This window comes from Trachemys scripta, chromosome 5 (genome assembly GCF_013100865.1).
Source record: "Trachemys scripta elegans isolate TJP31775 chromosome 5, CAS_Tse_1.0, whole genome shotgun sequence".
Lineage (NCBI taxonomy): Eukaryota > Metazoa > Chordata > Testudines > Emydidae > Trachemys > Trachemys scripta.
The window spans coordinates 106761058-106788357 of NC_048302.1; the positions used below are offsets into that span (position 1 = coordinate 106761058).

Below are 27300 nucleotides of genomic sequence, written 5' to 3' on the forward strand. Positions count from 1 at the left end.
ATGTTAGCAGTAGCAGAGTTTGGATTGGGATTTTGGGGTGGAATTATCAAAAGTGCTCAGCTTTGGCCTCACACTGTTCCCATTTAATTTGAAAATCTCACCATACGTCTCCTGACTCCTAGTCTTGTGTTTTAAACACTGGATTAAAAAAAAAAAAAAAAAAAAATTCAAGACAAAACTGTTCAGCAAATTCTCTGGTTAGAGAAAGAAAATTAGAGAAAAGAATAGAGAAGAAAAATGTGTTAGACATGCTACTAGTACTTGGTAAATAGGAAAATTACAGGAATACATTTCAGTTAAGATTTTCTTCATGCCTTCTAAAATTACTGAAATATAATTATTTTTTCTTCAAGTAAATTGTAGTGTCTTGTTTTCTTGAAAATACGATTTTAATCTGGTATTAAAAGTTTTTATTCCAGAGCTATGCTGAACTCATATCAGTATCAATTAAACCTTGCTAACCCAGAATTCTCCACAAGGTGGCAGAAGTTGATTGGCTTTGTTTCCATTTAAAGCCAAATGGAACACTTACTTCAGAAATTTGATAAGTCAATAGTTAATATCCAAGTGCTTTTCTTATTGAGAACATTGGATAAATTTGAATTATATTATGTTTAACAATTATAATATATGGAGATATACCTATCTTGTAGAACTGGAAGGGACCCTGAAAGGTCATCAAGTCCAGCCCCCTGCCTTCACTAGCAGTACCACGTACTGATTTTGCCCCAGATCCCTAAGCGGCCCCCTCAAGGATTGAACCCACAACCCTGGGTTTAGCAGGCCAATACCCAAACCACTGAGCTATCCCTCCCCCCCTATTTCTCCCCTGAGGGCAGAAATACCTAGTTTATACATTTAGTCAGAGAAAGTAGGAGGTAATTACTAAATAACTAATGCAAGAGTTAGCAAGTGTTCGTTTTGCTTTCCTTGAGTAACTTTTAAGCAAATTTTCTTTAAATAAATAAATCTGTTCTAAATAGGTTCCTGTACCATACTCATCACTATAGTATGTGAGCACCTTCCAGTACATCATTAAGCAATGTGACTAACATCTGTCATGTTTCTTCGCTCATCCTCTCACCAAGGGAAGAAGTGTGTGCAGTAGAGTATCTCTTTTTGGAAGGTTTTTAAATATATATACTGCTGCTCACAAACAGGGAAGAATTGGTAGGGGAAGTAGAAGTGGGTGGCAACCTGGGCAGCAGTGACTATGAGATGGTTGTGTTCAGGAGCCTCACAAAAGGAAGAAAGGAGAGCAGCAGAATACAGACTCTGGACTTCAGAAAAACAGACTGTGATTCCCTCAGGGAACTGATGGGCAGGATCCCCTGGGAGGCTGATATGAGGGGGAAAGGAGTCCAGGAGAGCTGGCTGTATTTTAAAGAAGCCGCCTTGAGGGAGCAGGAACAAGCCATCTTGATGTACAGAAAGAATAGCAAATATGGCAGGCGGCTAACTTGGCTTACCAGAGAAATCTTCGGTTATCTTAAACACAAAAAAGAAGCTTACAAGAAGTAGAAACTTGGACAGATGACTAGGGAGGAGTATAAAAATAATGCTCAAGCATGCAGGGGTGTAATCGGGAAGGTCAAAGCACAATTGGATTTGCAGCCAGCAAGGGTTTCTACAGGTATATTAGCCACAAGAAAAAGTAAAGTGTAGGACCGTTACTGAATGGGGGAGGCAACCAAGTGACAGATGATGTGGAAAAAGCTGAAGTACTCAATGCTTTTTTTGCCTCGGTCTTCACAGACAAGGTCAGCTCCCAGACTGCTGCACTGGGCAGCACAGTATGGGGAGGAGGTGAGCAGCCCTCAGTGGTGAAAGTACAGCTTAAGGGCTATTTAGAAAATCTGGATATGCATGAGTTCATGGGTCCAGATTTAATGCATCCAAGGGTGCTGAGGGAGTTGGCTGCTGTGATTACAGAGCCATTGGCCGTTATCTTTGAAAACTTGTGATTGGGGGATGTCCCGGATGATTGGAAAAAGGCAAATAATAGTGCCCATCTTTAAAGGGAAGGAGGAGAATCCAGGGAACTACAGACTGGTCAGCCTCACCTCAGTCCCTGGAAAAATCATGGAGCAGGTCCTCAAGGAATCCATTTTGAAGCACTTGGCAGAGAGGAAGGTGATCAGGAACTGTAAACATGCATTCACCAAGGGCAAGTTATGCCTGACCAATCTGATTACCTTCTATGATGAGATAACTGGCTCTGTGGATATGGGGAAAGTGGTGGACATGATATACCTTGACTTTAACAAAGCTTTTGATACGGTCTCCCACAGTATTCTTGCCAGCAAGTTAAAGTACTATGGATTGGATGAATGGAGTATAAGGTGGATAGAAAGCTGGCTAGATAGTCGGGCTGAACAGGTAGTGATCAATGGCTCGATGTCTAGTTGGCAGCCGGTATCAAGTGGAGTGCCCCAGGGGTCAGTTCTGGGGCCGGTTTGTTCAACATCTTCATTAATGATCTGAACGATGGGCTGGATTGAACCCTCAGCAAGTTCACGGATGACACTAAGCTGGGGGGAGAAGTAAGTATGCTGGAGGGTAAGGGATAGGGTCCAAAGTGACCTAGACAAATTGGAGGATTGAGCCAAAACAAATCTGATGAGGTTCAACAAGGACAAGTGAAGAGTCCTGCACTTAGGACGGAAGAATCCCATGCACTGCTACAAGCTGGGGACCAACTTGCTAAGCGGCAGTTCTGCAGAAAAGGACCTGGGGATTACAGTGGACAAGAAGCTGGATAGGAGACAACAGTGTGCCCTTGTTGCCAAGAAGGCTAACAGCATATTGGGTTGCATTAGTAGGAGCATTGCCAGCAGATTGAGGGAATTGATTATTCCCCTCTATTCTGCACTGGTGAGCCACATCTGGAGTATTGCATCCAGTTTTGGGCCCCCCCTACAGAAAGGATGAGGACCAACTGGAGAGTCCAGCGGAGGGTAACGAAAATGATTGGGGCGCTGGGACACATGACTTCTGAGGAGAGGCTGAGGGAACTGGTCTTATTTAGTCTGCAGAAGAGACGAGTGAGGGTGGATTTGTAGCAGCCTTCAACTACCTGAAGGGGGGTTCCAAAGAGGATGAAGCTAGGCTGTTCTCAGTGGTGGCAGATGAGAGAACAAGAAGCAATAGTCTCAAGTAGGGGAGGTCTAGATTGGTTATTAGGAAAAACTATTTCACTAGGAGGGTGGTGAAGCACTGGAATGGGTTACCTAGGGATGGGGTGGAATCTCCATCCTTAGAGGTTTTTAAGGCCCAGCTTGACAAAGCCCTGGCTGGGATGATTTAGTTGGGGTTGGTCCTGCTTTGAGCAGGGGGTGGACTAGATGACCTCCTGAGGTCTCTTCCAACCCTAATCTTCTATGATTCTGTGTTTAAGAAGGCAAGGCCAAAGAAATGCATGTTGAATGTAGAGCGGAAAGTGGAGGTTTGTGATGGTCCTTAATTCCTGGGGGATTTCATTCCACAGTGTTGGGCTGGCCTCTGAGAAAGCTTTGTCTCCCACACAGGCAAACTTTTACTCTTATTGTGGAGAGTTTGATTGTACCTCAGGAGCAAAATGGTCAACCATGCTCTCCGTTCTGGAGCTTTAGGTGATGTTTTAGATATCCCGGCCCAGGCCATTGAACGCTTTGAAGATAAGGACTGAGATCCTGAACTTGATTTGAAGTTCTGTGGAAAGCCAGTGTAGAAAGTGGAGGGCAGGTTTGATATAGTCATGGCAGCCTATGTTGCTGAGGAGATGTGCTTCAGAGTTCTGTATCAGTTGGAGTTTCCTAAGGGCTGAAGGCTTCATGCGCATATATACTGCATTACTGTGATCTAGCCAAGAGGTGACAAAGACATGCATAACTGAGTCCAGGTCACCGTCCATCAGGATGAGACAGTGTCTCCTTGTGAACCAGAAATGGTAGAAAGCATTACTCTTAGGTGCTGCTAGGTGAGAGCATAGTGTCAGTGAAGAATTCAGGTTCAAATCTAAACAATGGACTAACAGGAGATCATCTATCAGTGCCACTAAAGTTCTTTCCATCCCATGCACTGGCCTGATCCAGATAGTGCCAGATCTAGTATATTCACTTCAGTTAGTTGAGCTTGTGGTTGGCTTTTGGGCTAACTTCTGAGATTGCTCAGGAATAGGTAATTTGACACAGGGTGCTAGTTGACTAGAGCCAATGTATCCAGGGTGAGTGGATTTTTTTCAGTGTTGATCAGACTGTTTCATGTGTGAAGGAGGAAGAAAAGATTCCTTCCCTGAATGAGTTGTTAGCTACTTTGGTCAGGAGTGATACCCGTTCATGACTCTTGCTTTTCCTGGCTTCTGAAAGAGTTGGATTCACAGGGCTTGAGTCATGATATCTTTAGGGTGTCCAGAACATCTTGATGAGTGAATGTACTGAACTTTGGGAGACAGTCTATTGGTTGGTGGGTGCAGGCAGGTTGTATGTAGCTTGCTTGGGAAGACTTTCCAAATGTGTGTACTCATCAGCAGAATAGGATGATAGTTCTTTGAGTGATTGCTCATGTGTATTCCACAGTAGGTGTGTGAGGTCGCCACGTGCACCGGTGCTGGAAGTTTTTCCCCTAGCAGTACCTGTAGGGGAGCACCCCAGCGACCCCTGGAGTGGCATCTCAATGGTGCGGTATAAGGGGTTCTGCACGCTCCCCCCCCACCCTCAGTTACTTCTTGCCACCGTGAAGGGTGCTTCGGAAGTGCTCCGCTCCAGTTTTGCTATAGCTAGTCCCCAAAACTGCTTGTTCGTTCAGTGTATGGTACCTGTAGTTAGTTGTTTATATAGCTTAGTTTAGCTAGAGCGCCCGGGCAGGGGAATGCCCCGTGCCCCGGGTTTTAAGTCGTGTGACACTTGTAGGTGATCTGTGCCACTGAGTGATCTGCACATGGACTGTCTACGCTGTTTGAGGGAAACCCATCTCAGCGATTGTTGCAAGATTTGCAAGTTGTTTAAGCCCCGGACAAAGAGAAAGGGACATTAGGCTCCGGGCTATCCTGATGGAGTGGGCGCTGACCCCGGCTCCAGTGCGCTGCTTCGAGTTGGCACCGCGGTGTCTGTGCGCAGCGACCCTCTGACGCCATCAACTAGTCAGCACTGTTCCCCGTCCATGGAGCATGCCAAGAAGGCTAGGAAGAGGCCTTCTTCGCCACGGCACCAGAGTAAACCCGGGACAGAGGCTAGACTCACATCGGGTGGTTCTTGATCCCCACCGGCCTCGAGGCCTCCGACTCAAATCAAGCGGAGTAGCCCGGCCCATTCGGAGCAGGCCTCCCCGGAAGTCCGGATGCCCGCCACACCAGAAACCCTGCAAGCAGCCCGGGACATTATGTCCATGCCAGTACCAGGAGCATTGCTGATGACCCCGTGCTCCAGAGGCAAGCTGCCACTGGGATCTCGGCAGTCGCCCTGGCTCGGTACCGGTCTTGGTTGAGGGAATGTTCCTGCCGCCGTTCGTTGCCCAGTGACCGTTCAGGGCAGAGTCTACATGGATCACCCTCGACGCTCACCAGGCTGTCTGGTTGGATTCCATCTGACGGAGACTCTCGGCACTGCTCCACCTCGAGGAGCGAACGCTGACTGGACCAAGGCAGACGTCGCCAAAGGTCCTCATCTTGAAGGGGCTATTGCATCTGATCATGGCACGAACTTTGACGTCATTCCCGTTCAGTGTCCTACTCAAAACCCCGCCACTGCATGCATCCGATGAAGTGGGTTTTAGCCCACGAAAGCTTACGCTCAAATATATTCGTTAGTCTCTAAGGTGCCACAAGTACTCCTCGTTCTTTTTGCTGATACAGACTAACACGGCTACCACTCTGATTCCTCCAACAGAAACCGTAGCTTATATTTTTATGATTATTACAGTGGAAAGCAAAGGAGGTCTCATAGTTAAGCATTGGTTATGAGAAGGACTTGGTTGTGATTCTAAAGTTTAAGGGAATTTGGGTGAAAGTGATCATGAATAGATAGATTGATCATGATAGACTTCGTGATCCTTAGGAAAGGAAGGAAATGAGTGAGAGTAGCAAAATGACAATGGACTTCAAAAAAAGCAAACTTTAAACAGATTCAGAGAACTGGTAGGTCAAGCCCCATGAGAAGAAAATATAAGGGAAAAGGGAGAAGTGGTAGTTTCTCAGAGACATTATTAAAGGCACAACAGCAAACTAGCCTGGTGTGAAGGAAAGATAGGAAGGAATAGTAAGAGGCCAATATGGCTCCATCAGGAACTCTTTAATTACCTGAAAATCAAAACTATAAAAAGTGGAAACATGAACAAATTGCTAAAGATGAGTACAAAAGAATAGCACAAGCATGTAGGAATAAAATCAGAAAGGCTAAGGCATAGAATTATGTCCCTTGGTAGGTGTGACTCAAAGTTAGGAAAAAGGTTATAGAAATACATTAGGAGCAAAAGAAAGACAAAGGAAAGTATAGGTCCTCTACTTAGTTGGGAGTGGGAGAAGATGAGCTCATAGTGGATGACATCAAGAAGACTGAGGTTTTTAATGCCTGTTTTGCTTCAGTCTTCACTAAAAAGGTTAATTTTGACCACATAACTAACACAATTAAGATCAGGCTGGGATGATTTAGTTGGGGATTGGTCCTGCTTTGAGCTAGGGGTTGGACTAGATGATCTCCTGAGGTCCCTTCCAACCCTGATATTCTATGACTGTTAATATTAACAACAAAGAAGAAGGAACATGAACCAGAATACAGAAAGAGCAAGTTAAATATTTACATAAGTTAGATGTATTCAAGTCAGCAAGGCCTGATTAAATTAATCTTAGGATACTTAAGGAACTAGCTGAAGCACTCTCAGAATCATTAGTGATTATCTTTGAGAACTCAGGGAGAATGGGTGAGGACCCGTACAACTGGAGAAGGGCAAGCTTACTACCTATATTTCTTAATAAAAACGGGGGGGGAGGGGACAAAGATGACACAGGGAATTAGTCTAGTCAGACTAATTTCAGTTACTGGAAAGATACTGGAACAAATTATCAAATAATCAATCTGTAAGCACCTAGAGGATAGTAGGATAAGTAATAGCTAACATGGACTTGTCAAGAACAAATCATGCCAAACCAACCTAATTTCCTTCTTTGACAGATTTACTGGCCTAATGGATAGCAGGGAAGCAGTAGACATGATATGTCTTAATTTTTAGTAAGGTTTTTGATGTCGTCTCACCAGACATACTCATAAGTAAACTAGGGAAATGTGGTCTAGGTTAAATTACTATAAAGTGGGTTCAACTATGGTCATCAATGGTTCATTGTGGAACTGGAAGGACATATTTATTGGAGTCCTGGAGAGATCAGTCCTGGGTTTGGTACTATTCTGCATTTTTGTTAATTCTTTGAGTGGAGAGTATGCTTATAAAATTTGTGAGTCGCATAAAGGTAAAAGGGGTTGCAGCATTTTGAAGATAGGTTTAAAATTCAAAACAAACAAATTAGAGAATTGGTCTGAAATCAACAAGATGAAATTCAGTAAGGACAAATGTGAAGTAATATACTTAGGAAAGAAAAAAATCAAATGCACAAATACAAAATGCAGAATACCTGGCTAGGCAGTACTACTGCTGAAAAGGATCTTGGGGTTCTAGTGGATCACAGCTTAAACGTGAGTCAGCAATTGGTGTTGTTGGGAAGAAAAGCTAATATTCTGGGGTATATTAGCACGAGAGCAGTATGCAAGACATAGGAACTAATTGCCTAATGAGGCCTCCTCTGGAGTACGGTGTTAAGTTCTGGGCACCACACTTTAAGAAAGATGAGGAGAAATTGGAGAGTCTCCAGAGGAAAGCTACACAAGTGATTAAAGGTTTAGAAAATATGATATATGTGGAAAGGTTAAAAAATGGGGCATGTTACGTCTTGAGAAAGAAGATTGGGGGCGGGGGAGACATGTTAAATGCTGTTATAAAGAGGACCGTGGTCAGTTGTTCTCCATGTCCACAAAGGTAGGACAAGAAGTAATCAGTTTGATTTTCAGCAAGAAAGCTTTAGGTTAGCTATTAGGGAAAACTTTCTAACTATAAGGATAGATAAGCACTGGAATAGGCTTCCAAGAAAGGTTGTGGAATCCCCATCATTGGATGTTTAAGAACAGGTTAGACAAACACCTGTCAGGGATGGTCTAGATTTACTTGGTCCTGTCTCAGCTCAGGAGGGCTGGACTAGATGACCTCTTGAGTTTTCTTTCAGCCCTACATTTATGTGATACTATATGTACCAATAACCATCTGGCCCCCTTACTTGTTGTTTGTTCCTTTTCCATATCACTCCATCTTTCTGTTTTAGATTGCAGGCTCTTCAGGTTAGGAACTATGCCTTCTGTTCTGATTTTTTTTTTTTTTTTAAACATATTTAGGGTGCAACTAGTGTGGCATGGGACTGAGAGTCGGTCCCAAATATAATCCTCTCTCTGCTGCTGGCTTAGTATGACGTGAGGTGACCTAACCTCTCTGTCCATAACACCAAGAGTCCTCATCACTTAAAGACTAGTGATTGGATATCTGAAGTTAGGTACTTGAATCCATACTTAGGCAACTAAATAAGTGGCCCGATTTTTAGAAATGCTGAGCACCCAAAACTTCTGTTGACTTCAGTCAGAGCTATAGGCATTCAGCGCCTTTGAAAATCATGTTGCTAATTTACATCCTGAAAAATAAACTTAAGGAGCTAATTTTGAAAATTTTAGCCATAATGTCTTTTCAGTTTCCCTATCTATAAATTGGGAATAATAGCTAATTCCCAGGCATGTTGTGAGGAACAATTAGCTAATGTTTGTGAAGCCTCTAGCATCATAATATCTAAAAGCTGTGCTTATCAACTCACTTAGCACTCAGAATATCCCCATTTGATCTAATTGGTCTCCTGGTTCAGGAATTTTCATGCTTTTTCCCTTTTATCACCTCCTCCTCTCCTTTCTATCTTTTTTTTTTTTTATTATGCCTCTGATGACTCCTTCTTCGTCTTACTCGAGATTCTTACTATCATGGTGTTTTGGGGTGTGTTGGAAGAGGTGGGTCTCACTTCTTGAGCTTAATATACTCAGAGTTGGGTTCATTCTGATGTCCCCTTGCAAGCTATTTGATGACCCACTGTTATGGACGCTTTGTTCCCAGCAAGTCAGTCAGTAAGACCCTTTTGTCGTGCATCTGCCTTAGAGGCTACAGGTGGTGAGGCAGTCACTGAAATAACAAGGAACACCAACCCATTTACAGTCATGTAAGATAGAAATAGGACTTTGCTTTGGGCCGAATTCAAACAGGGAACCAGTGGATTATGCTTAGCAATAGAGTTGCCCTTTGTTGCTTAAGAGTTGGTGTTAATATAGGCTATGAGCCCTTGTCTGAGCCTGTTCCCTTGTCAGCTGCCCTAGTTCCCCCCCATCCTCTGTTCCATCCTGCTTCTTTGAGACCCTCTAACTCCTTCCTCCTTCCAGAGAGCTCCTCTAAGTCCCCCCTGCACACACATACACACATGCTGTCCCTGGAGCTAGCTGAACACTTTCTAAAAATTTTGTTTTGTGAAGGAAGCTGCTCCTGTGTCTGAGATCCTCCTACTTTTCAGAAGAACAAGACTTTTTTCCAAAACTGCAAACGCTTGAGAATTCATACACAATAATATCTCTTTCCTTGTCAGATATGGGTGATCTGCCAGTAACAAACTTAACACAGCACCAAAGCAAAAGGATGAAAGATTAACAACCTTCCCCAGGTTGATTGCTTAGAATAATAGAATCATAGAATTCTGCCTTGGCTCTCTGCACTGTACTGCTGACTTCTGTGACAATTCCTTCTGGGCCTGACTCACTGAAGTGACTTACCCTTTCTCTTCCCAGTCTGAGGGAGAAGCCATCAATTGTTAGCAGGTGAAGGCCGGTTATATCATGAGGGAAACCTCAAGATTGAGGGGAATGATTTTACCAAAGCCCCATCTTGCCAGCCAGCTACCTGTGACTGACCGTGCTTTTCTCAATAAAGCACTGTCTAAAATCTCCAAAATCCTGGGAATGTATCTGATTTTTTTAGGTGGATACCTGGATATTAGCCTTTTCTTAAGGGCCTTTTAGCTCATGTGGCTAAATAAAGTCTCTGAACTGTTGGAAGAACCATTAACAACTTTGCCCTATTTTTAGATTCTACCTTATTGGCGGAGGAATCCCTATCATAGTTTGTGGGATAACAGCAGCAGCTAACATCAGGAACTACGGCAGCAGGCCTAATGCCCCATAGTGAGTATTGGATATTGACAGCTTTGTAATAAATTGTTATATGATTTTTGGTTGGCATTTGGGCAAACAAAATATAGATTCTGATTCTTTTGGAAGATAGGCGACGTAGCCAAGACTTATTTCAACAATTCAAAGTGGTGCTTAAAAATTGTGACTTCTGAGAGGACATCTGTCTTGATGTGCTATCTTTTTTTGTTGTTTTTTTCCAGTTGCTGGATGACGTGGGAACCGAGCCTAGGAGCCTTTTATGGACCAGCTAGCTTCATAATTTTCATAAACTGCATGTATTTTCTCAGCATCTTTATACAATTGAAACGACACCCTGAACGCAAATTTGAACTTAAAGAGCCAGCTGAAGAACAGCAGCGTTTAGCTACCAGTGAACATGGGGACCTGAATCATCAGGATTCAGTGTCAGTCTCACTGGTTTCCACATCAGCTTTGGAGAATGAGCACAGTTTTCAAGCTCAGCTTCTGGGAGCAAGCCTCACTTTGTTTTTGTACGTTGCTTTGTGGATTTTCGGGGCCTTGGCAGTTTCTCTGTATTATCCCATGGACTTGATTCTTAGTTGCTTTTTTGGGGTCACGTGTTTAAGCCTTAGTGCCTTTCTTATGACGCATCATTGTGTTAATAGGGAAGATGTCAGGCATGCTTGGATAACAGCCTGCTGTCCTGGAAGGAGCACATACTCAGTGCAAGTTAATGTTCAGCCCTCTAATTCTAGTGGGACTAATGGAGAGACTCCTAAGTGTACCAACAGCAGTGCGGAATCTTCGTGCACTAATAAAAGTGCATCAAGCCTAAAAAATTCTTCTCAAGGTTGTAAACTAACCAACATACAGGCTGCAGCAGCTCAATGCCATCCTAATTCTTTACCACTGAACACAGGTCCTCAGCTTGATAACAGTCTGACTGAGCATTCAGTAGACAATGACATCAAAATGCACGTGGCTCCATTAGAGATACAGTTTCGGACAAATGGACATCAAAGCCGGCACCATAAAAACAGAAGTAAGGGACATCGCGCAAGCAGGCTTACAGTGTTGAGGGAGTATGCATACGATGTCCCCACCAGCGTGGAAGGAAGTGTTCAAAATGGCTTATCTAAAAATCGACAAAGCAACAGTGAAGGACATTCAAGGAGTCGAAGAGCCTATTTAGCATACAGAGAACGCCAGTATAACCAGTCCCAACAAGATAGCAGCGATGCTTGCAGTACACTTCCAAAAAGCAATAAAAATAGTGAAAAACCCATTGCTACAAACAACAAAAAAGATGTTCTGAAGAAACCAATAGTAGTTGAACTTGAAAGCCAGCAAAAATCATATGGCTTAAATTTAGCCATTCAGAATGGACAACTTAAAGGCAGTGGACAGGATGGACCCTTGCTCACTGCAGACAGCACTGGCAATATTAGGACTGGGTTATGGAAACATGAAACTACTGTGTAGCAATATTGTACTTCATCATGGGAGAAACTCATGTGAACTGTGATTCACACATTCCCTTAAGCTATTAATGCTTTTAAAAACTGTTTACAAACAATTGGTACTTCATTAGATAGGAGAAGAAGAGAATCTGCCATACAAAATATTTTATACATTTTGGGAGTATCTTGGGTGTTTTTTACAAAGAAACTTCTTCTCTTCTGTGAATTTTTTTTTTTTTTTTTTTTTTTTAAGCATCAGGTCCGGTTTGGAGATGCAGACCAGAACTTTTTTAAAAAATTCTTACAGATCGCCCCCCACGTGTCCACAACACATTTCAAGTTTGTATTCAAATGTGTATTAAAGAGTATTTTCCCAGCAAGCATTATGTAATGTGCAAGTTTGTCAAGATTATTAGCTGTAGTATGTCTTTTTGGATTTACTACTTAATTTCAATGTCTGGGAATTTTACCACAGCTTTTAGTTGCTTTAAAAAAAACAAAAAAAAAAAAACAAAAAAAAACTGTTTCTAAATGTGCCGATATTTCACATGTAATGCAGCTGGTTTGGTTGCATTAATCCTGAAGTTTGAATGAAACAGAGAAACGACATTTTTAAAAATAAAAGGTTTGTGACTTAAAAACAACTCTTGAAATTCCAAACTCAGTTTTGTAAGTGATACATAAATTAGTCATGTTTTCATGTAGTAAAAGTGAAATATATAGTAAATGCATAATTATGTTTCCTTAATGTTTCTGGCTGATATTGGCCAGCTGACATCTGTACATAACACAGTCCCTAATTCATTGGCCTTCCATCTCCTCCTATTTTGTTCATTTGTAAATTGCAGTAATTCTAGAGGTTATTTCTATCATCTGAACCAGAAGTGCTCATCATCCACAACGGGGCTAGATTTCAGAAGAGCTCAGCATCTCCTGTTGAAAACACATTCTATTGCCATCTTGTGAAAGAGTGATAGCAATATCTTAGTAAAGAGTTACCATTTAGATGCTCCGATTTTGATTTTTACACCAGTGGGAGAGCAGAATCAGGGCCTTTGAGTTCACCTGTCCCTCAAATGTCAACTACTAGTCACCTGCAATTCAGTTGATGTCACTGAAATATCCAGTCACTAGTTTCCCTTCAGAGCATTTTAATTCAATCTTAAGCAGCAGCTGTGTAAGAAAATAGTTGCTTCTTCTTTATTTGACATTACTCACTTACATGAAAGTTAGTAAACCAGGAAGTGCCCTTTATAGTGTCATCAAATTGACAGGAACTAAGAACAAAGTGGGGATGAAAATGCCATTTTTAATTCAATTATACTAATCTGGGCAGCAATTTCAAAAATATTTGAATCAGCATAATGATGTAATGATGCACAATTAACTTTAAAAAGTTAAACTGCATAAGAATATGGTGCAAAGTGGAATATGAAAGAAAGGCCAGATAGTGTTGATCTGTATTTATTTAGTTTCCTGTATTTCACTTTGTTTATATTGATTATATCTCAACAATCATTCTACATTTTGGTAGTTTGTGGGGACTAGAAGACAGTATGTTTGTCTGTGAAGCTTATTCTTTTGCTGCTTTGAGGATTTTGTAGCTATATATGCAAAGTGTTATTTGTGATTTATTACTTGTTGGTTGATGTTCCTGTATCTAAAGCTATTTGTATTTGTATAGCAGATTTTTTTTTTTTTTTTTTTTTTTTGCTGTTGTATAGTATTAGCATATAATTGGGGAAGACACTCATCTCTTGAGCACCTTCTGCTGCTGCATGTAGTACTGCAGGCCTCCTCCTGCTTTTGGTGCCATCTGAAGGTTGTCAGCCTCACTGGGTGGGTCTCCAGCGCTGTGGCCAAGTCACTAAGTCCAAAAGAACCCCTTCCAAGGTAGTAAAGAGGCCAATAAATTAAGTGTCTCTGCCCTCACTAGGTCTTTGGTCCTGCTGTGGGCCATTTAAATTCAAGCCTTCATTCAGGTTTTCAAACAAGCCTGTCCCTTTTTTGGGATTTACACCACTTCACCTTTGACCAGTGGTGGAGCCCAGGCCTGCCCGCTACTGTGCGTTCCAACCCAGGTACCCTATAAATAGCAGTCATTCACTTCAATTCATTGCTGTTACTTCCCTGGGCCTCTTCCCACCTCACCTATTTATCTTCATCCGTTACCTTAAGGTTAAAATTCTCATGTTCTCACTCTCGCAACCAGAGTTTGGTTGCCCCTTGAGCTCCTTTGGCCAGAGAGGAGCACCCTTCCTTGCTCCTCTAGTCCAGTCCAGGAACTGACCTGCTAAGTCCTTGAAGCATCTCCTTTTCTCTAAGGCTGCTTGGTTGCTTCTGTGCAGTCTCTCTCGGCAGGCTTGGAGGACCCACCTTCACAGCTCCTTTCTGGGGGCAGGGTGTAGCAGGACCATGGGGCCTACAGCAGGGGGTCACAAAGGGCCTGGTACACCTAAGTCACATCACATCATAACTACTCCTTTCAAGTTGCAATGTAAATATGCTCTCTGACTGAACTGCAATTCATAACCTGTCAGAATCCCTTTCTTTATTTAATTTTAACATTTCAAAGTTGTCCCTGGAGGAGTGACAAATTAATTGGTGTGAAATTTCTAAGGTATTATACATGCTTCTCCATTAATATCCTGTATGCTTCTCCGTTAATCCTGAGACAATAGCAATATTAAAATGGAATTATAGTTGAGAATATATGTTGAATATATATATATATATATATATATATATATAATTATTGTATATTATATTTTTTAAATATTTACATTTTACCAAAAGCAAGCATTTTAAACCCAGGAAATTCAGAGTTGGGGTTAATCTTAAAAGAACTCTAAACCTGTTACATATAGAAGTGCGTGGCTAGTGCTGCCACACAATATTAATTCTACAATGTAGTGACACCATATAATAACCCATTATTATAATTATGAACCGTGATTTTAGTAATTGTGGTCCCAGATTAGGTTAATCTGTTTTGTTTTTTACCCTACTACACTATCACTACAAGGCAGCGTTAAAATTATGTGGGCTCCCTAACTGGTCATTCCCAAACTTCAGTGTGTTAGGATTTCTTTTAAGTACCTTAAACTCTGAAATTTGTGGGTTACAACACTTGACTTGGCCATAATAATAATAATTTTCTAATGTATTTTACTCTAAATTGCTGATGTGTACTTCAGCCTTAACTCATCCTTAATGTAGTTTGTCTGATAATTCCTGTAGGGTTTTTTTTAATTACAAAATGGATACATGAACACAAAATAAGAAATGGGGAAAAAATGTTACTATGTGATATTTAATACTTTTGAATTATTAGAAATATCAACCTTTTTTATTTAAACTTTTTATAGCCAGATTCACTGGTATACTCTAACTTCCCCCCGACTCCTGAGCAGCATACACCAGCCAAAGCATAATGGTCAATTCAGCTAGATTTACAGCTGCTTTGTTTCACCAGAGTAATGCAAAGCAGCTAGAGTGTAAACTCCAGCTTTCTCTGCTTTTTGCACCCCCTACATTCCTTTGCACACAACCTTCCCTGCTCCTGGGGGAATTCTGCACCAAAAAAATCCAAAATTCTGCATATTTTATTTGTCAAAATAATGCAATATAATCACACCAGTTTCACTTATTTGGTAATTTATTTAAACTACTATACAGAAAAAATATCACAATAACTATTCAGCATTTCCTAAACACATGAAAGTTAAGTTACAGATACTTGGTAACCAATACCCTGCATTCCAGTTATAATCCTGGATTTTAATTTAAATTACAGGACTTTTATTTTGGTGTTCTGTAAAGTAGAATGTTGCTTTAAATGGCTCAGACTTTACAACATAAAAGTTGTACAGTTTTGCTAATCATTGTCCTGCGTTTTTTTTAATGGGTGTATATAAAATAGATCCTGAGCTGTAATCTAACCCAATTATGCCTCTCTGTCACAGGGGAAAAAAGCAAGAAAGCACATAGACCTTCCTAGCTAAGGATTCCGTTACTGTCATTTAGGCCTTGGTTACACTTGCGAGTTACAGCGCTGTAAAGCCTCCCCCAGCACTGTAACTCACTCCCCATCCACACTGGCAGGGCACTTATAGCGCTGTATCTTCCTGGATCTACCGCTGCAGGTACTCCACCTCCCCGAGAAGCATGAGAGATACAGCAGAGTGGCAGCGACTCATGGGTGTGAGTGTAAACGCTTGTGGCGCTGTACTAATCACCTTGACAAGTGGCCAATCCACTCCATTGTTGTGACCAGCTGCAGGAATGCGCAAGTGCTGGTTTCAAAGCTCGTACCACAGAGAGAAAGCAGTTTGTTATTTGCTTTGAATGAGTGAATGAATGAGCAGGGGGCCGGGAGTTTGGAACTTGCAAAATAGAGTGCCGACATGCTCCAAAAAGCACTCTCTCTCCCCCCACACTCCCTGTCACACTCCACTCCACCCCCCCACACCCCGTTTTAAAAAGCACGTTGCAGCCACATGAATGCTGGGATAGCTGCCCATAATGCACCGCTCCCAACACAGCTGCAAATGTTGCAAGTGTGGCCACGCCACTGTGCTGTCAGCTGTCAGTGTGGACGGACTGCAGCGCTTTTCCCTACTCAGCTGTATGGAGACAGGTTTACCTCACAGTGCTGAACAGCTGCAAGTTTAGCCAAGACCTCACAAGAAGGATCCTTTACAGCAGTCGTTCTCAAAGCCGGTCCGCCACTTGTTCAGGGAAAGCCCCTGGCGGGCTGGGCCGGTTTGTTTATCTGCTACGTCTGCAGGTTTGGCCGATCGCAGCTCCCAGTGGCCGCGGTTTGCCGCTCCAGGGCAATGGGGCTGCAGGAACCGGCACAGGCCAAGGGATGTGCTGGCCGCCCTTCCTGCAGCCCCCATTGGCCTGGAGCAGCGAACTGCGGCCAGTGGGAGCCGCGATCGGCCGAACCTGCGGACGTGGCAGGTAGACAAATCGGCCCAGCCCGCCGGGGTTTTCCCTGAACAAGCGGCAGACCTGCTTTGAGAACCACTGCTTTACACCACTCTGGCAAGGTAAAGGAGCCTTAGTTGACGAAGAATGGGAACAATTAAGTAACCATGAGAACATTAGTAGCCTGCTTGCTTAGTTGTTACATTTCTGCTCTGCCTCAGGGACACAGCCTGCTTCATGCACCCCTGTGCCTCCAAGCCTGGGATGCAGCAGCAGCGACTGAGAGGGACAGAGTGAGTCGCTCTCACCTGTTCTCATGCAGGCAGGATAAATCGATCCCAGAAGTGCTCACCGTCAATGTCGGTAATCCTGCTCTCTGAGAGGAGTAGGCGGAGTTGACGGGGGAGCCTGCCTGCCGCATGTGGACCCGCGTTATTCACGTAGCTGAAGTTGTGTATTTTAGTTCGAAGTGGGGGCTTAGTGTGGACCAGGCCTGAGTCTATATACCTATTTCTTTTTTTCCCCCAGTGGGCTTAAAGAGAAACCTAACTAAGAAATAAGAAGAAAACTAACTACAAAAACCCTCATCTAAGTAGCTATGGAGATGCAGAAGTACACTGTGTAACTCCATCTTGCTACCACAGACAGTAAGGAGGAACTGCTTGGCAACTGGGGCTGCTCTGCATTTTATACCCTTGTGGGAGGGAAGGAGTGCAAGATCATTCAGGGTGCAATAGATACAGAGGGGAGGAAGTTGGATGTGTGCACAAGGGAATTACTCCTGGGGTAATACCTTCCCGCAGATTTCTTGCTCCCCTGCAGAAATATGGGGGAGCAAGAAATCTGTGGGGAACACACGCCTCTTTCCCAGCAGCTTGGGCCTGTCTGCTGGGAGTAGCCGCCAGCAGAGAGCATATCACGTGGGGGAGCAGGAGGGAGGCTGGGCATGCGTGGAGAGACATTAACGGGGTGGGGCTGGATGCCTGCATGAGAACAAGTGAGATAAATCGATCCCAGAAGATCGATTGCTGGCCGCCTAACCAGCGGGTACGTATAGACGTACCCTTAGTAACCAAAAAAGGTTATCTTGTACTGGGGTGTAAGGCTGATGGACTTTAAAACATTGCCCTGCCTGTGAGACAGCTATGCGTGTAAATAAGGGGCATACTAAATATCTCTTGTATAGAGGAATCTCATTCCAGTCAAATATTCAATGTGTATATCCTTTTCTAAATACATGCAAAAACCTTGTGACATCCGTTGGAAAATGTTTTTTTTTATGGAAAGATCAATGAAAAAGCATCTCTGACTCCTCCAAAACAATCTACTGCTTCCACCTCAGTTCTAGACAGTATCTGCATATTGTCAGTTGAAGCCCTCACCCATCCCATTGTATCTAGATTTCTGAAAACTGGCTCATGCATATCCGCTGGCTAAGGAGCCCTTTTCTACCTGCGACTTGAATGTGGTAGTTCTCTCTTTGGTGGATCCTCCTTTTAAATCTATGAAGTCCTATTTAATCGATCACTTCTCTAAAAAAGTATTTCCTTGGATTGTAAAGTGAGTGATATTCAGACCTTGATAGCCCAGCCCTCACGCACTAGTCCACAAGGACAGTTACTCTCGGACCACACCTAAAATTTTTACTGAAAGTGGTTTTGGATTTTGACATAAATCAATTTTATATATTTACCAGTATTTTTTCCCTGTCCATAGTCTTCTCCTTCTTTCTTCTCCTCCTCCCACCACACACTCCAGCTTGCCAGCAGTCTCCTTATATTCCATTTTCTGACCTTTTCTGATTGGTTGACCTGTCAAGCTGCCTGCTCCCTGTGTGGGTGACAACTCATTCAGCCAATCAGCTTTGTCCTTACATCATAGCTACTCCTCCTCCTGTCCCCTCCCTGCAGGTGTTTTGAGTCATTCTCCTGAACTTTGTTCAACCCTTGCTATTGGTTAATTTAGTCTATATCCTCCATCTTGGGAATTCCTAATAGAAAATAATAGCAGCAGCCATATTGTATTTTTAACTACAAACTGTCATTAATTATAACTTCCCTAAAGCATCTAGCCTGAAACTACCTACTGTTCTCTTCAAACTAAAGCATTCTAATGCTAACACTAGACTAATGCTAATTGGGAGTATTGTTACAATGTTTCTCACTCTCCTCCCCACCCCACCCCACCCCGCACCCCCATCCCAGCTGTCAGTATCTCTCTCCAGGGTGCTGCAATCTACAGAGGCCAAGCAAGTGAAAAGAAAAGAAAACCTCTGGTAACAATTCCCTTGTATGACTGACGGACAGATTTTTGTTTTCCAATTTGTTTTTAGTCCCTTATGGTGGGCCTGGGGATGTTAGGCCTGGGACTTTGATTGAGGAATATAGTTTTATGATTGAGCCTTGGGGCACTGTCAGATAATTAATACATGTGAATAATATGGAAATAATGTATGTATTTGTAATGTATATGGGTATAGATGTATAGTATATATGTGTACATATGACACCACCTTATATGCAAGCATAACAATATTTTTCCACTATGGTATTGTAGTCTGGCCCTTTTACTTTGGTGCTACAGATAGCAACACACTCCTATTAGGGCAATTACAGTTATCACATGTATCATTATTGGTAGTAGGCTGAGTGTTTTGAAATACTGGGATAGACATTGCTATAGTGTGTCCCACTGTGCTAAGTATATGAGAATTAAAACAGAAATTTGGAGTAGTGACATTACAAAGAGGGTGACCAGATGTCCCTATTTTATAGGGACAGTTCCAATATTTGGGGCTTTCTTCTATAGGCACCTATTACCCCCCCACCCCCATCCCGATTTTTCACACTTGCTGTCTGGTCACCCTAATTACAAACGAGGTCTTCATATATAATTTTTTTTGTGTTTAGTTAGCACACAGTACTGTCCATCCATGTTATAGGTTACCCTTACTGCTGGTTGTCACCCTTGGGTAAGCTTTGCTGGGCAGGAAACAGGAACTGCTAGCTTTTCTGTTCCATTTGTTGCATTGCTCTGTGATACACCAGTAGCTGATGTAGATCCATTTATTTTTTATGGATGCTGTCTTCCAGATAACCTACTGAATGGACAGTAACCAATTTATCCAATATTGGTACCCAGACACTGAACAAGATTGTTTTGCATAACATGTGCCTCGCTTAGGATGCAGTGACACAGACCCCAAAGTGTGACTGGTACTACCAGGGAATTTGTTTACCCAATCTGTAGTTACTATGTAACTTAATTTTTTTTACCAATTTGTTTTTTCTTGCCTTCGTGTTGTTTGCTGCTATTCGCCTGTTGATTTTTACCTGTGTGTTGGTTAAACATTAATGTTGAGGATTCCCCTTAAATGTTTTTCTTTGAATAAAATATTTTTTAAAATGTAGAAAAAAACTCTGATTAATAAGAGATTTTTTTTTGTGGTCACAGGGGTTACTCCCCTGACCCCCATCTTCTCCCCCTCCCCCAAAAAACCATTTCCCCACCAGTTGCTGTTCTGGCCCATCAGGGTAAGCAGCTGGCGTGCTGGGACATTTTGTTTACTTACGTTTACCTGTGGGCCTGTGGACACTTGAGGTAAACAAACCATCTTGGCCCACCAGCGGCTTATCCTGATGGCCCGGGAGCCAAAGTTTGCTGACCCCTGAATTATAGGGTTGGCTTATGAATGGGTCATAAAAATTTTCCATTTTTACTTCTCCATCTGGGGGGGGGGGGTGGCTTATAAACGACCCAGCTTATGATCGAGTACAGTCAAACCTTGCAATAACCCGCCCCACCATAACGCGAAATCGCATACAGGTCTGTCATATCTTACGCGCATTTAACATGCGCGATTTCAACTTTACACGGTTGGCCAAAAAAAAAAAAAAAAGAGAGAAAAACAACAATTTTAATACTATACCTGTAGTGCGGGTGATTGAACTCAGTGGGGTTTTGGCTATAAGCGGTTTTCGCTTTACGCGCTAACCGCGGAATGGAACCCCCGCGTAAGATGAAACAGACCTGTATAACGCGATCATAAGTTGGCTCCCCTTTAAGGGCTAATACCAGTGGTCCGCAACACCATGGCGCCCACCGGGACATTGATGTGCCCCTGCCTAGTGCCCAGCAGGGGAGAGAAGCTGCGGCCCCGCGCCTGCTGGGGACAGAGAACTCCAAAATAAATCTTGAAAAATTGTTGGCGCCTGCCACACACTTCTCAAAACATGAATGGAATGTGCTACTGACCACAAAAAGGTTGGGGACCACTGGTTTAAGTCTTGTAAAAAAAAAAAAAAAAAAACGGTTCTCAGCCTGTTTTAAACACAAAAATAGTAATTTAATTAAATGTACATGAAAGAAATGTCAAATCAACTACAGTACTGTATACTAATCATTGCGCAGTGTGCAAAGTCAATCTGTTGCATGACTTCATAATTTTAAATGTCATCGTTTCTTAAAAAAGCTATCTAGTGTGGTCTGCTTATTTGCCGCAGACTGTTGGCTTCTAGCAAAGTCAAGTATGCTTCTGAGTTGGAGGATTTTGATGCTCTCCACGTCTTGAGTTTCCAGCCACCTCAAACTGGCTTCTAGGTGCTTTACTGCCTTAGACACTTTTGGTGGGGGAGTTGAGGTGCCATCATCGACGTCGTCGTAATCATTATCGCCACTGGTTTCAGGCTCTGGTGGTGCAGCTTCTTTCTTCCCGCTGACATTTGCAACAATTTCATCATCTGAGATGTGTTCATATATGGGGCAGATGTAATCTGCTGAAAACCGGTTGAGGATATGACGACTGTGCTCATATTCTTGGAGTGCTTCTTTGGCTGGATTTCTGATAATGTGTTCTTCGGGAGATAAGAGACTTTAATCTTGCTGTCATGACTGACAAGATTTTCCGCTGGCGGGTGGGCAGGGCAATTATCCAGCAGGAGGAGAGCTTTTCCCTCCTGCTTCAGTTTTCGCAAACGAGCCCGAATGGCTGGCACGAAAGTTTTATGGAACCAGTCTTTAAATATGGAGCTATTCATCCATGCATTCTTGCTGTTGGTGTATTCAAAGGGAAGGGCTTTCATATTAACATGATGAAAACATCTGGGAGACCTCGCTTTTCCGATCATCAGAGGTCTGAGTTTGTGGCTGCCAGACTTGATGCAAAACAAGAGAGTGACTCGGTCCTTTCTCTGCTTAAAGCCTTCTTGTTTGTGACTGTCAGTCTTGGTTGCAAGGGTGCAATCCGGTAACATTTTAGAGCATAAACCAGTCTCATCGCAGTTGTAAACTTGATCAGCTATGTAGCAACCTTCCTCCAGCAACTTTTTAAGCTCAATTGGATAGGAATCAGCAGCCTCTTTATCAGCTGAGCGGATTTCCCCAGACACAAGACCTTGGCTTATAGCGTGCCTTTTCTTGAATCTGTCCAGCCAGCTGTTACTTGCCTTAAATTTGGATTCATTTCCATTAATAAGGCGATCAAATTTCTCTGCTTGAGCTTTCAGAATAGGGCCAGAAATAGGAACTCCGTCTGATCGAGCCTGGACAAACCATTGATACAAGGCTGAATCTAGGCTTTCGTCATTAGCAAACTTGACCTTTTTGCGCTGTAAACCAGTTTTCTCTTCAAGAATGCAGGGTAGGCTACGGAGCTTTTCTCCTTTTTTCCACCCTCGCAGCGTGGACTCGCTAATTCCTAGATATCTAGCAAGCTGAATTTGTTGTTTGCCCTTCATTAGTTGATCCAGGGCATACAATTTCTCTCTGGCAGAAAACGACTTGCATTTGCGAACTGGCGTATCCATAAAGGTAAAATATTTTTTAAAATATAGGAAATTAATAACAACTTCATAAACAAACACCATACACATGTACAACCTGAGAACTACAGTAAGTGCAATGGATCTGCAATGGCCACAAGTCATTTTATCCTATAAGACTGGAAAAACACGGTTTATTTATAAATGTCATAAAAAAAGTATAGTATTCCGGCAAAATGTGAACAGTATTACGGCAGTGGTCCCCAAACTTTTTGTGACCAGTAGCACATTCATGTTTTGTGAAGAGTGTGGTGGGAGCCAACAATTTTTCAACGCTTATTTTGGAGTTTTCTGTCACTGGCAGGCGTGGGGCCGCAGCTTCTCTCCGGTCTGCCAGGGACAAAGAGCACCGGCGCCTGCAGCCCCGGAGAAGCCAGAGAAAAGTCGCGGCCCCACACCTACCGGGGACAGTGAGCACCGGAGCCCGCAGCCCTGGAGTTCTCTGTCCCCGGCAGACGTGGGGTTGCGATTTCTCTCCAAGCCGGAGAGGACCCCTCGCCCCGCACCTGCCGGGGACAGAGCATCGGCACCTGCAGCCTCGGAGTTCTCTGTCCCTGGCAGGTGCGGGGCCACAGCTCCTCTTGAAGCCAGAGAGAATCCGCAGCCCTGAGCCTGCCAGGGACAGTGAGCACCGGCACCCGCAGCCCTGGAGTTCTCTGTCCCCAGCAGGTGCTAGGCACTAGGCGGTGCACATCAATGCACCGCACTGGGGACCACTGACTTAAACTGACCGGCTTGAAACCCCGCTATACCGTGTCCCCGCATTTATCGCGATGGAATTTTTTGGACCCCGAACATTGCATTATAGTGGAGTTTCACTGTATATATGGTAATTTAGTAACTTAAGGTATTTTATGTTACTTTATATTAACTTAATTTTAAAACTCTGTGTGATAATAAGGAAAGTCCATGTTTCAAATATTAGTTAGTGGTTAGGATTACAAGCAGAGTCTGCATTTCTGTTGCTTGGCAGGAGTAATTCCAGCTGCTGCATTCCTAAAGGGTTAAAATTATTAATTTACTGGATTTATTTAAAGTAAAAATTTTGTCCTGTTTTCTATTTGTTTGATTGTTGTTTTATTCTGTTTTCAATTGCTTTATCTTTTGGAGGTTTCTGTAAAAACTATAACTTTTAAAACAAAGAGAGCACAAGTTAGGAGAGGCCAGGGAAAACGGGGGGGGGGAAGAGCAACCTAGGAAGATAGGGAGATCTGAGCCAAGAGAGATTAACTTTATCAGGGTATCTTAAGGTAAAGATAACAGCAGCTAGTTTAGCAAGTTGAGAGAGGATATAGAGGAAAACTTAACCAGTATGTAAAAATATTTGAGAAAGAAGGTTACATTTTTAACTCTGAGTGGGGAGTGTAGTTCCATGGGTCAAAGCAGTTGGGAACCTGAACCCTGGGTTTTTATAGGGCTCTAAGAGGAAAGTCGGGGTAGTTATCTGCTCTTATAAAACCTGAGTTTGTTCCCCCAGTGTATGTTGCTTTTGTGTGTGTGCCAAATGGATTGCGGGAATGCCTTTCCATGCTGCAGTTAACTGTTTTGGGGCAACTCTATTTGTTAAGGCATTAATTTTATATGTTAACCTGCTCAATTTTGGTTTTTCACTTTGAAATTCTTTTTTATTGACTTCCCTGCAATCAAGTCGCAACTCCTGTCCCTAATATGCTCTGTGAACCATTCATTTTTTTCCCTCATTTGATTTATCAATTTAGGGAAAGTATTGTTTGCTACTTTTCCCTCTGGTGCACTTACTTCTCTCATTCTCACAGGCACCAGTCTACGTCCCGGTTAGGTTTTACTAGAACCTAGCTTTTTATCATATTGTGGTGGTTGCAATGCAATGGACCCTGTTTCATCTTTTTTTTAATTTTACTAGGGCCACCTTTTTCCATTTCTGTCCCCATCAGGCACAGGATAGCTACCTTTTTGTTTCTCATACTTGCCCCGCCAGTTTTGTGGCGTGTTGTCTTAACCATTTAACAGCCATGGTTATAGTTTGCAATATTCTACATTTCAAGGCTACAGTTTTTGCCCTAGCTTTACAGATTTCATTGCATATTTCTTCCCCACTATATTTGTTTTAATTTCATATGGACCTCTTTTGCTAGCAATCCAGCACATGAATACCTTATTAAAGTTTGTGGAGATTAGCAGGGAAGGGTTAATGTTGTTCCTTAGCTTGTGGTTTTCTGTCATGTTAGATTGCAATTCCTACAGAGGACAGCTTGCTTACTTACCAGATCAGTGGTCGGGGTCACCAGTGTGGTTAGATGTTGATAGATGTTTGGCTGCGTGTGTGTGTTCCCTCTGTGTGCCGCCCCAGCCTTGCGCAGACAGCTGGCATGGCAGACCTCGAGCACACCACCCAATGACCACAAGATTCGTTAAGGGATGAAGACACCCCGCCAGGTTTATTGTCAACGAAGCACAGTACTAGTATCCCACAGACTCTACCGGACCGCTAATATGTGTATGTCCGTAACAGTGGACCAGCTCAGTGAATGGCGGGACTTTCCATTCCTCCCTAGCCTGACAAAGATACTCCCTCTGAGATATATCTTTATACCCTGATACAGACAAGTTAGTACTGCCCCCTGACATAGTTACTGTTGTTACTGCCCACTGACGTGGTTAGTTATCACCCATTGCCTTGTACATGTTGGTTCAATCAAAACATCTCTATTACTTACTGTCATCCTGACTTTATCTTTTAGGAGTGATCAGTGTGTTCCTGTTATCCTTGGGGAATATTTTTGTACCATCCTTGATATCGGGATGTGTTTGCGTGAGCACTCTGTAACTAGTACTTCTTAGGAATGTGTATTTATGCAATATCAGCCCTGTTCTTGCCAGGTTCTGTGAGCAGGTCCTGCCTCATACCAGGCCTCTGATACAAGTGCTTATGTCTCAGGTTCTCTTCCTACTACAGTTACTAGTGGAGTTCCTCAGGGATCAGTCTTGGGACCAATCTTATTTAATATTTTTATTGCTGACCTTGACACAAAAAGTGGGTGTGTGCTAATAAAATTTGCAGATGACACACAGTTGGGAGTATTACCAATATGGAGTAGAACCGCAATATCATACAAGAAGATCTGGATGACCTTGTAAACTGGAATAATAGAAAAGGAATGATAATTAATAGTGCAGAGTGCAAGGTCATACATTTAGGGACTAACAACATGAATCTTTGCTGTAAGCTTGGGACTTATCAGTTGGAAGTGACAGAGGAGGAGAAAAACCTGGGTGTATTGGTTGATCACAGGATGACTACGAGCTATCAATGTGATGCGGCCATGAAAAAGGCTAACATGGTCCTGGGGTGCATCAGGTGAGGTATTTCCAGTAGAGAGAGGGAAGTGTTAGTACCATTATACAAGGCACTGGTGATACCTCATTTGGAATATTTTGTGCAATTCTGGTCTCCCATTTTTAAGAAAGATGAATTAAAACTGGAACAGGTGCAGAGAAGGGCTACTAGGATGATCTGAGGAATGGAAAACCTACCTTATGAGAGGAGACTCAAAGAGCTTGGCTTGTTTAGCCTAACCAAAAGAAGGCTGAGGGGAGATATGATTGCCTCCAATTAAATACATCAGAGGGATAAATATCAGGGAGACAGGGAGAGGAGTTATTTAAGTTAAGCAGTAATGTGGACCCCAGAACAAATGGCTATAAACTGGCCATCAACAAGTTTAGGCTTGAAATTAGGTGACGGTTTGTAACCATCAGAGGAGTGAAGATCTGGAGCAGCTTCCCAAGAGGAGCAGCAGGGCAAAAAACCTAACTGGCTTCAAAACTGAGCTTGATAAATTTATATTATGACAGGACTGCTTACAAAGGAGTGTGGTCCATTGTTTACTGCCCATAGGAAAAATCCCCAGTGGCTGGAGACAGGATATAGATGGAGAGGGCTCTGAGTTACTACAGAGAATTCTTTCCTAGGTATCTTCCTGGTGGATCTTGCCCACTTGCTCAGGGTCTAACTGATCACCATATTTGGGGTCAGGAAGGAATTTTTCCCCAGGTCAAATTGGTAGAGACCTGGGGTGGGGGGGTTTGCCTTCCTCTGCAGCATGGGACATAGGTAACTTGCAGGTTTAAACTAGTGTAAATGCTGAATTCTCTGTAACTTGCAGTCCTTAAAGCATGATGTGATGACTTCAGTAATTCAGCCAGAGCTTAGGGGTCTATTACAGGTGTGAGTGGGTGAGGTTCAGTGGCCTGCAAAGTGCAGGAGGTCAGACTAGATGATCATGATGCTTAGCAGGTAGATCTCTGTGACCCACGAGTCTTCTGTTCCCTTCTAGATCAAGTGTTCAGGCCTGGCGGGGAGGGGGAGAAGGAGTCACCTCAATAGATTGGTTTGCCATCACTGTGAACAATTAATTTCCCGTATTTTGCTCCAAGAAGAAGTAAGTTCTTTGACAGATGTGCATCTGATTCAATGTGAAAAGGAGCTGCTATATGCTTCCCTGTCCACCCCATCTGGCTAATTGCCAAAGTGCTTGGGAAGATATGACAAGACAAGGCCCGGGTGATAACTCTAGCCTGGGTACATCAATTTTAGCTCTTTAACCTGTCTCATGTATCAGTCCACTCACCTGTTCCACTTACATACTTTCTGGACATCATTTCACAGAATCAAGGCCTAGTGTTACATCTGGACCTAATGTTTATACGTTTGATGTCATGGAGATTATGTGGTTGATAGAAGGTGTTTGGTGGCGATTGAAGAGGTTTTGACTCAGAGCTGAAAGTCTTATTGCAGGACTGATATATAAAGCTAAATGGAAGCACTTTTTGCTGTAGGCTATTCAAAGGCACATTAGT

At 42.9% G+C, this 27300-nt stretch overlaps 1 protein-coding gene across 5 annotated transcripts in view; it reads left to right on the forward strand.

The window, feature by feature from the left end:
• ADGRA3 (adhesion G protein-coupled receptor A3) overlaps positions 1-12207 on the forward strand; it is a 103379-nt gene extending 91172 nt beyond the window's left edge. For all 5 annotated transcript variants that reach the window (XM_034770687.1, XM_034770685.1, XM_034770689.1 and 2 more), the window contains 2 exons: positions 10185-10280; positions 10490-12207. In XM_034770687.1, coding sequence (XP_034626578.1) covers positions 10185-10280; positions 10490-11732 — 1339 coding nt within the window. In that variant the 3' untranslated portion in view covers positions 11733-12207. The remainder of the gene's footprint in view (positions 1-10184; positions 10281-10489) is intronic.
• Positions 12208-27300: the final 15093 nt, after the last annotated feature.